The sequence below is a fragment of the Ruditapes philippinarum genome, unplaced genomic scaffold, assembly GCF_026571515.1.
Source record: "Ruditapes philippinarum isolate M1 unplaced genomic scaffold, ASM2657151v2 ctg1930_1_1_1_1, whole genome shotgun sequence".
NCBI classification, from domain to species: Eukaryota; Metazoa; Mollusca; class Bivalvia; order Venerida; family Veneridae; genus Ruditapes; species Ruditapes philippinarum.
Window position 1 is genome coordinate 114,714 of NW_026865849.1, and position 11,362 is coordinate 126,075.

At 31.6% G+C, this 11,362-nt stretch overlaps 1 protein-coding gene across 1 annotated transcript; it reads right to left on the reverse strand.

Moving 5' to 3' along the window:
- Nucleotides 1–3,177: 3,177 nt before the first annotated feature.
- On the reverse strand, nucleotides 3,178–6,166 carry LOC132730550 (trace amine-associated receptor 1-like). Its single transcript, XM_060716503.1, has 2 exons — nucleotides 5,382–6,166; nucleotides 3,178–5,156 (listed from the first exon to the last, which is right to left on the reverse strand). Exons 1-2 carry the CDS (start codon nucleotides 6,114–6,116, stop codon nucleotides 4,623–4,625), a joined length of 1,269 nt encoding a protein of 422 aa, XP_060572486.1. The 5' UTR covers nucleotides 6,117–6,166; the 3' UTR covers nucleotides 3,178–4,622.
- Between the last annotated feature and the right edge of the window lie 5,196 nt (nucleotides 6,167–11,362).

Genomic DNA, 11,362 nt, shown 5'->3' on the forward strand with positions numbered 1-11,362 from the left:
ATAATTGTTTTTCTAAGCTTTAAAAATGATTTCGCTCTGAGTGGTTGGTAAAACTCAAAATTGTACCGTTCTAAATCGTAACTTTATTAGTGTTAAGGATTGACCAATGATTAATTAATCATTCTACAATTGTTATCAAGTTTAGCACTTGCAATTTAATGTAAATGAATCAATATTGAACCCTTTTTGATCACGATAGTGAACTGTGAAGTGCATAATGCAGTCTGACTGTTATGACAGTGAATGTTGTGTTTTGCTGTCCCTAGATATAACCAGTCAGTAATATCTATGTATTTCTTCGTCTAATTTCACTTTGGACGTAATTGGTTTGTCAAGGAAACTGTTATGGGTGACGGAATAGGATAATTGGTATACGTATTTGCTAAAATCTGCTTCATTAAGTTCTTTGATGAACGCATCAGTGTTTTGAAATGACGATCATTGATATTACTGGTTTTTGTTTGTTTGTTTTTTTGTGTTTTTTTTTTCAATGTAAAAGTCCTGGTGAACCTGCTTTCGCGAGGTTAATGATCGCGTGGTGTTAATGCTAGGGTAGCGTGCTATTAATCACATGCATTGATAAACTATAATGAGAGTAATAATTGCTTTATTGAAATATTAAAGATAAAACGACTAAACAATCATCAGTAAACATGGAATGTATCCCAGAAGTCTTTTTTTCTCGTACTAGGTGGTGACATGATGTCTGCAGCACCAAAACACCTAGTGTTTATCACTGTTCTATCACCAAACTTTTGAAAGGTTTCCCGTAATTGATGTATCTGTGAAATTAATAATTACATCAAAGATGTGTCCTGCATGTAAATTTGTTTCAAAATATAAGTACAAAGAGTTAGTGTAGAGACTAATTGAATGATTTTTCTTCATTTATAGCATACACTACAACCTTCGCGCTAACATTGTCAATATATGTCCTTATATATCAAATAATGAACATTGATTTGACAACTAGGCTAATTGCTGCACAAATAGGTCGGGAAAATGTTTCCGTGTAACTGTCACTATGAAAAACAACAACGTTATATACATCAAATAAGTAGAAAAAGAGACTCCGTTGCATCGTTTTAATACCGATGGTGTCCATTTTATAGGTTTTCCCCTAAGTATGTTCAAATCCCACGGCTTAAAAAGTTGTCTCGTAATTCCCTTCAGTGTTGATATAATTTTCTATTGTTTATTCAGATTCTTTACTACATTTAATTATTGAATTTTGACGAAAGCATTCTGCTGCTGACAGGAAGTGGGACACCTCTTCACGTATGTACAAAGGTAGGCAATTGCTCATGTGCTGTTTATTCAGTGCACAGATGATTCTCAGAATGGTTTAGGACTGGGTTTCCATATTTTTTACTTTTAAACAAAACACCTTAGAGGTTTTCTTGGGATAGAGATGAAACACTTCTGATACGATTTTGACTTACTGACCCCAGAGACAACGCATGCATGGATGGATGGATGGATGGATTGATGGATGGACATCGATCGATCAATAGGTTACTAGTTTGAAAAATAAATAAGGTCACCTACTGACCATTAAACCAGAACTTGTACCAGTATTTGGTTTGTTTCTTACAGAGGGAGTCACAATTACATATCAACCACAAAAAATATGTAAAAAGATATACAGTATCGAAAGCTATGGTATAAGAATAGGCAATAGTGGGGAATTTTCTTCATGCTATTTTTGTTGTTCTTAAAAATTAGGATGCAGTATTAATTATGTCAATATGAATATTTTCCTGTTTAAAAACATGTTGCATTAAAATTCATCGAATGTTTCTATTTCAACATGTCACTTACTAAATGAACTGATAGAACCCTTTCTCACTCCTCATACATCACTTTATCTAACTCGTAATATATCATTTTTAACCAGTTCAAAGAAATTCAATATGCAAAAAATTAAAGTTTGTTATTCTGTTGATATAACATAGACCCAACATGTTATCATCTCTTTCCTGATATCTAAATTTGTTAAACAATTTATTCATTTGAACCTAATAAGGTATTTTCAGTGCTTTTTCCATTTGACTGGTAACTGTAAATGACACTATTTTATGTCTTCTTTGTTCCTTTATTATGAAGAAGTTAAGAACAGTGTAAAAACGTATAGATTTCTTGACTATTTTTACATAACTTAAAAATGGATAATCAATTACACATCGTTGAATTCACGTTTATTCTCTTAAATAAATTTGATTCAAATTTTTAACTATTAAATATCTTTTGCTTGGTTAACATTTGATAAATATATACATATATGGTATGTGACTTTAAATACATGTGAGTTGGAGAGGAACTGGGGAGAGAGCAAGTGAACAAGTTATTATGTAAGATAGTAAACAGTTTATTGTAAACATCAAATACATATACATGATAAAAATGTATACAAAAACACCCGACCCATTGCCACATTATCTTAAATGCACATAGTGCAAAACGGAACATTTAAATGAGATCAAAGTTGCTGTTATATATGTAAGTTTCAGAATCACATTACATCTAATTTATCATCATGTTTTACTATTGGCAAGTTATATGTCGATTACCTTTTACAAGCAAATTTCTCCATAGCATATATGTTTTAGCTAAAAAGAGAAGAACTTTTTTTCTGATGATTTTAAATACCAGTTATTCAATGTTTGTAATGTTGTTATGTACATCGTTTGTAACATAGCCATTAAATGTCATTGATGTTATATCGGTACATACCGAGCACACAATTAAAGAAAATGAGTTTCATCTTTAGTTCATCCAAATTTGCATAATATACAGTATTTCATTTGGCGCGTCTTCGACATACCTTCTGGTTACACACATAACACCTCACTGAACCTGTACATATATTTAACGGTCATTTCCTTTAATATTTTTTGTGACAGGATATATATAATTAAATAGTTATTTTCAATGTATTTTATATGATGATATTCTTTGTACAAGTTTCTATTTCTTTCTTGTTTTGAAATAACTAAAAATATTTTTTTAAATGTTTTAAAAATGTATCTGTCAATTATTTGATTTTTATAATCATTAAACAATAGTTTAATTTGACTAATTAAATATATAGAATTTAAGATGTTTGTATATTTAATTTTATAAATGGGCAAATCGGAATTTCCAACAATGTCACTGGGCATATACAAAAACTAAATATGGTTAAAAGATATATTTTACATAAATAATACAATTCATATACATGTTGTATCATTGCAATGATGGCAAACTATGTAACACATACAAATAAAAAATCAACACTTAAATTGTCCAGTGGTCTAAATTGTGGTGACTTTCGTTTCTAAGCGGGAGGTCGCGAGCTACATACATTTGCTTCTTTTCTGTAACGAACTAAATAGTTTCGTAAGACACATAAAAATAGTGGAAGCGATAATATTTTTATGAGTTAGATTTGATTTCTTAACTTGTAAGTTATATTTAAAAACTTTGCATTTTCAACAACTTTGCTTTCAATTTGCTTGCGATTAGATGCCATAATTATTATTTATAAATCTTTGTTATACAAAATTCATAAGCTTTGACAAAGAAAAGAATGCAATCAATTTTTTAATTGATTTCGAATATGTACTATACATTACATAAATAAACCAAGTCAAAATTAAAAATAAAATCAAAACGAAATCAAATATTACAGAAAAAAATGACTAAACGATGAAATAGTGCCATATATGTGCATTTATGCATGTAACGTATAAAATAATTTACATATAAAACAAACGGAAGCAAAGTGCACTGTGAATCATAAACAGCAGAACAAAACTTTTTACATTGTATTAAGAAATTGAATTGTTACTGATATGAGTCAAAGTTACGATAAAATGTTTCATTGAAATAGTGTTTACTTTCATGTCATGTAAGAGTGTTTCATAAACGGCAAAATGTACAATGATAACATAAGACATCAAACAAAGTAAATGCATATTGTGAAATAAGTGCACAAAAGTAAATACTTCCACAAAGAGAAGGAATCCATTCATACTTCCTATTGAAAACTTCATTAATCATTTTAGGTTTCAGATCTATTGTCATGTCGACATTAATTAATGAATAAATGTTTGGTCATTTACAAATATATAAAAGGCAATAAAAGATGTCATATACTTATATTATCAATATGTAAGACAGCAAAACCTGTCATTATTTCTTTGTGCACTAATTTGAAATTATGTTATTGGAAAATACATTTTATTTGCATTGAAAATGACAAAATTATTATCAGTACCAAAATATATCTATATATTGACATGTTTGAATTTCTACCGTTACTTAAGGTCGTCACACATCTTTGTCAGTCCAAGACCTATTAAAGTTGCAAAATTTAAATTTGCTGTGAATACATGAAATATAGCAATGAAACATTTGAATGAGTAAGTGCTATACATGTATGACAAATCAATATCAATTAACACTTATCATCAAATTACATTGTTATTAAAACTTCAACATCAAAATCAGATAACGTTTGTACTAATTAAGTCCGGAAATAGTCGTTATATCGTTCAGATAATGAATAAGAAATCATAATTATGTGAAGTGTTTCTCTGCTTAATGAGGACAGATAACACAAATTATTGTAAATAATCTCACAGTCCTTTAGTTTCTTGAATCAGTTCTGTTACTTGTTTATGCTGTGTTCTAGTATGTGCTATTTTTGGAATAGTTGCAGGAGAATGGTTTGGTGTATTTGTTGCAGACATGCTTCCTGTTACTGTAATTGACATGTTCTCATCGCAATTTCTACTCATGGCCTTCTTCTTGTTACTTTGTCTACGTTTGTAATTAGCATATGCTGTAGAATCTTCACTAAAGTCCCTGCTTTCATCGTGCGATTTTACGTACACGGACTCCTTGATAGATTTAATCCACTTTCCACATGCAAATTTCAATGCTGCGCGGCGAAATTTTCTGTTCATTAATCCATATATCAGGCAGTTCCAGAAACTGTTGCTAAGAGCTAACCACGTGACAAAGAAATCAGCTTCATCCGGAAGCGTTACTTTAGCTGCAACGATAATGAGCGTACAAAGAGTCCACGGTGAGACAGCGACGAAGAATCCACCAGTGATAGCTGCCAGGTATTTCGATGTCCGTATGTTAGCGTTTACCATTTTACCATGCTTAAAAACGAACAATAGTTAATGTGGTGAGATTATTTTGCTTATTAGTTTCGATATATTTGTAATCTTAATTCATAATAAAGGAAACTTGCAAATTCGTATTTAAGTACAGCGTATTATATTGTAATGATATGTACGCTATAGAAATATGTAATAATTAAATTATGTAGATTTATCGAGATATTTTCAAATCATAGAGATTAGTAAGAAACATATAAGACTTACCTTATCGTCAGGAGAAACAGTCAAAACCTTTCTCTGTGTGGCAGTCCTGTATATCGAACCATAACAGACAACAAATATAACTGCTGGTACAAAATAGAATATACTAAGAACGGTAAGCGTTACTTTCGGTTCTAGATAAAACGGCTCGCAGTTTATTCCGATGTTGTCGTAGTAAAATTGATCTGTTCCAAAAATAACAACAGCATAACAAGTGAATACTGTCACCCAGGTTCCTATGATGACAAACAAAAACCTTTTTGACGTCATTATGTTGTTGTATCTTGAACAATGTATAATACAGCAACGATCGATAGCTATTAACACCATATTTAATGTTGATTCGTGAAACAAAGCTGAGATAAGAAGAGCTTCAAATTTACACATAAAAACTCCGAGCGGCCAGCAATGTTTGAGAGCTGGATAGATTGTTGATGGACACATTAGCACTCCCATGCTCAAATCCGTGCAACACAGTGAGTTCATCATGTATCTAACTCGCTTCATAAACTGTTTCTTCGTCTTTGGACTGTTGAACACGACAAGGCAGCAAACATTCCCGACTATGATCAGCAACATAATGATTATGATGACAATACATCTTAAAACATCTCCGCCTGTGATCACGTGTGTGTTTCCTTCACATGTAAGTGACTGGTTCAAAGCTCCGTACATTTTTGTAAGATCTTTTTTATAATAAAAACAAGCAAGTATTAGAAAAGAAAGTTCATCATTCATCTACTAGTAAGTCGTTTTTCATTATGTTTGATAAATGATCAAGTAAGGTGTATATATATATATAGGAGTGTGGTATAAACAATAACAAGAGGCTACTTCATATCCCGTCCTTTTCATTGACTTTTAAGATTAATTTTCCGGTAATTGTTGTTATCTGGCTTGTTCAGTATATAAAATGCAATATATCATTTATATGTAACTGATATATCAGACATCATAAATTGGTGCTTTTATCAAAATTATAATAAGCCATGTATTACATGTACGTATAGCTTATGTTAAAGGAGAGGACTACCATGAGCTATTGTAGTTCTCGGTCCAATTCCTTTCTGCTTAATATAGTAAATTATTAACATGAATATATACTTTGAATAAAAATATACATGTATTTAAATCAACCAAAAATTAAGTATTACTAAAAACATCTAGTGTTATTAAAAAGACAAAGAGAGAAGAATGATCCATTAGATTATGATAATTATGCCTTAACTTACCAATGTATCAATACTTATTTTTAATTTGTTTCTTATGATAAGAACTAACGAAACGTTATATTATTTAAAATTATAAAACATTGCATATGCCATGTAAATATCATAAACATAATTGTATGATATCCATGAATATTTTAATCATTAATAACCTATGATAACCCATATTAATAACCTTATTATAAAGGCTGGAAATGTTGATAGTTTTCTTATACTGCAAGTAAAGAGCCAGGTGTGTCTGCAATCTGGACAGACGCTTTACTAGGGTCTGCTCAAATTGAAATCCATAGACTTATTATAGAAAGTATTTAATTTTATGCAGGGCCAGCGTTCAATATAATGATTTAACAGAATGTATGGCAGTGCGAAAGTCCACCTTATTCGCGCAACTTCTAAAACAAAAACAAACAAACAAAAGACATTATTTAGTCAAGGCGTTATGTACTTTGTAAACCGGACTTATAGCATGTAGAAAATGCCACGTTAATCTTAAGTTGTTGTCGAGTCATTTTTTCAACAAAAATAGCCATTTGTTAAGTCTTTTTTGACATTTGGGATATCCGTGGGAGTGTTTTTTACCAGGTTTCATTTGAATGAACCCATAGTCTGCAAGAAGGTGGGCCGGCTAGTTTTTTTAGAGTCTAATGCTGTTAATTGCAAATGCCCCAAGTTCACTTTTTGAAGCGGGTTTCTTCCCTTTATATGACACAAACGCCCAAAAAAATTTAGGGGGGTCACTGCGTAAAAATGGGCAAGACAGGGCCCTTAAGTTTTAAGGGAAAAAAAATTCCCGGGAAAAGGGCGAAAATTTCCCAAAAAATTTTTATTTAATTTTTTCCCGATCGAAAATTTAAAATAAATACAAAAACGGGCATTCCAAAAATCGACACAGAAGTTTACCGCAAACCCAAAAACAAAAAATTTTTCAAAACACTAAAAAATAGCGATTTAAAAGAAAGAAAAAATTTTATTTTTTTTACAAGTATCCAACAAATTACAACGCATTCAAAATTTTAAAAAAAGCGTTGACCTTTTAGAATTGTCAAAAAATGCACATAAAAAATTTTCGCGGAATGAAAATATGATTTTATCAATGAAATGAAACTATTTTTAGCGAATGTCGGATTACGATTACTACACCCAACCGAGTAGTGGAAATATTAGAATTCTACATGTCGCGACTGTTTTGGGCGAGAAGATTTTCGGCTTAATTATATACTTCATTTTAAACCCAACAGGTTTAATCCGAACAAAATACCGTCGAAATTAATAAGGAATTTACAAAAGCCCCCGAATGCAATGCGAAGTTCTAAATGTAGAATGACTTAATGTTATTCAGACAAATTGGGTTTGTATAACTTTCTTCGTGGTGCAGGGGTAACGCGCTCGCTTAGTGAGTGAGAGGTCTGGAGTTCAAAATCCCCAGTCGAGGAAAACTTTTTTTTTTTTTAATTTTTTTTAGTGTCTTTGTTAAGGAAGTAGCCCATGATATGCAAGGATTAAAGTGAAGGCTGTCGTAAAAAAATGAACTAAATGATATTTTGCATGCAATCTAGTTATGCAGAAAAACGTATGTTTTTCAAAAATCTGGTGCCCCCCAAAAAATTTTTAAAACATAAAAAAAACCTTTTACAGGAAAAAACATACATATATACGTAGGGTTTAGATTGCAAAGTCGAAAATACCCAAATTGAGCCTTTTTTTATTCTTTTATAAAAAATTTCATGCTTATAGTAAGTCCAGGGTTATTTTCATCTGTGTTAAACAGTTAAAGTCGTTAAAAGCCCCAATTTAAAGAAAAAAAAATAATATGGTTTTTTTCAGGGCCTTCACCGTGGTGAAGGGTTTTTTGCGCTCGTTTGGAAGGGGAAAAGGTCTGGAGTTCAAAACCGTAAAAAGGGAACTCTTTTTTTTTAAATTGTTTAAATCAAAAAACATTGGGTTGGAAAACGTGTTTCAAATTAGTCTTATAACCAATTTACTAACAATTAAAACGCTGGAAAGCGAATTGTGGTGGCACTATACATATAATTTCAAAATGATTCTTGAGCGACCCAAAAACAAATTCAGCGCCCTTCTGTATTTGATTAATTAATTATCGCTGCCGGTTACTCTTTCTTAACAACACTTTTAATGAGGATTTAAAACGAGGCTCATGGCATTGAAAGTGGTTGCACACTTGGTTCAACGGAGAACATTGGTGTGTTATTTTTGATATTCTTTAATCAGCCCATTCCTTTAGCAATGTTTATAGCCCATTTTTTGTCAAGTTTTAGCCAACCGATAATTTCTCGCTTGAACCAAGTGTGCAACCCCTTTCGTCCCGCCCTTTGGTAAGGTATTATGAACTGATACGCAAAAACTAACCGGAATTATGAAACAATGTTTGACCTTCCTGTCTTATATAGTGTTTATATTTATCTTAAGCAAATCAATATTAAAACACTTAGGAATAATAATAATTCTTAGAATAGATTTATACTAAAGATATAATAAGTATACGACTATAAAAACGACGTATACCAAGTTACATGTATTTAGACTTATTGATATAGTTATTCGCACTTAATTACATAGTTGTTTATGTTTCCTTACATATATTTATATGCACTTATATACATGTACCTATTTATATACTTATTTATATACTTATTTATATAGTCATTTATAATGTTTATAGTTCATATGTCTATTTTTCTAATACAGGATCAACATTGATGCAGCATAAACACATTTTTGTCAGATCTTCATACATGTACATGTCCTCAAAACCGCTATGGTTACACTTTCAATAAATTTACTTTTCTAATAGAATGACCAAAAATACGCTTTTTCTAACATACCATTTTGACTGCGGTAAATAGATTACGTAGACTTATTCTTCTTTGTATCTATATGGAAAAATAAACAATGCATGAAAGAGGTCACCTACACATTGATACACCAATCCCAGTGTATATATTGTGTAATTTTGTTGTATGGTATCTTCGAATAATATTTTCACGGAACATGATTTCATACCATATCATATCACGAGTCAGAACATGTTAACTATGTTTAAGTTACAACAAAGAGCGAATCAGTAATCACATGTGTCGCTCATGATGGCCAATTTTGTGACAGACGGACAGACAGTCAGACAGTGCACAACTAGACTTGGTACTGATCATTCCTGTAAAGTTTGGATAAAATTGCACCAGTAGTTTATGAGGAGATAGTCCGGACAAGCTTTTGCATATCTGGCAACACACAGAAAAAAACACTTTTTTTATCAAAGGGCCATAACTCGACCAAAAAATCATTCAACGCAGAAAAACCCGTGCAAATGCGCAAGGACTTGAGCTACAAATCAATCCTGTAAAAGTTTCAAAATGAAATTGCATTAGTGGTATAAGAGAAGTAGTCCGGACAAACTTTAAAAATAAAAATTATTAAAGGGCCATAACTCTAAAAAAATCATTGAACCGAAAAATGCTGACAATATGCACAACTAGACTTGGTACTGATCATTCCTGTAAAGTTTGGATGAAATTGCACCAGTAGTTTATGAGGAGTAGTCCGGACAAGCTTTTGTGTATCTGGCAACACACAGAAAAAAACACCTTTTTATCAAAGGGCCATAACTCGGCTAAAAATCATTCAACCGGAAAACCCGTGCAATATGCGCAAGGACTTGAGCTACAGATCAATCCTGTAAAGTTTCATTGAAATTGCATTAGTGGTATAAGAGAAGTAGTCCGGACAAACTTTAAAATTAAAAATTATTAAAGGGCCATAACTCTGACAAAAATCATTGGACAAGTAGTTTATGAGGAGTAGTCCGGACAAGTTTTGTGGCGGACGGACGGACAGACAGACAGACAGACGGACAGACAGACGACGGAGAAGTGATCCCTATATGTCGCCACTATTCCGTAGAGGCGACACAAAAACGTATTAACCACATTAAGTTTTTGTTTGACAATATGTTTTCCTGATTTTATTTTTTCTTCTCTTATCTATTTAGTTTATCTCATTTTTTTCTCCATATACTCATTAAAATACTCATTAAAAGAAAACAGATACATATATTATAATTAATTCATCCTCGTGACCAATTATTTAATATACACTGACATTTCACACTTTTTATGCTTCCATTTCAAGCGTATTCATTCTCGTATTAAATAAAAACTAAAGGTAAGTTGTTTCAAAAAGAATGTACAACAGCTGGCCTGTATCTCTAAATCTATGATTTATCCTTATCAAGTGTCAACTTTTAGTTTCATATAATTGTTTTTCTAAGCTTTAAAAATGATTTCGCTCTGAGTGGTTGGTAAAACTGATTACCTACCGGCTCCTTTGTTAAAAGCGGTCTAGTAAATCACTTACCGACCGCTTTACAGGTCTGCAAATGGATACCGACCTTGTTCTATTGTTCTCTATACAAAAGAAAATATGTGAAATCGAGAAACTCGTGCATTAAAGATTTAGCATTACATATTAATTACCATATACGTAACGCAGGAATGATGAAATAATGCAGGAATTGTGCAAAAATAACAAATTTTTGGGTGGGAGAATGATCACTTTGTATAGGAATAGGACCGATATATATTTTAAAGTACATGTTCATCAAATTAAAAGAAATGAATAAGCGCATACGGCTGGTAGGACATTGTATTCTAGCTCTTATAACATATAATTCCATGATAGTTTTTGAGATAGTTTTGAGAAAACCGACTTGACTACCGCTCTTGAGTAGAAGTTTTTGTT

Bases quoted from the DNA above. Each gene is read 5' to 3' on its own strand.
- LOC132730550 (XM_060716503.1), bottom strand. From the start codon at position 6,116: ATGAATGATGAACTTTCTTTTCTAATACTTGCTTGTTTTTATTATAAA. The intron at 5,157-5,381 runs GTAAGTCTTATA...TTCGTTTTTAAG, and splicing joins CTGTTTCTCCTGACGATAAG to CATGGTAAAATGGTAAACGC.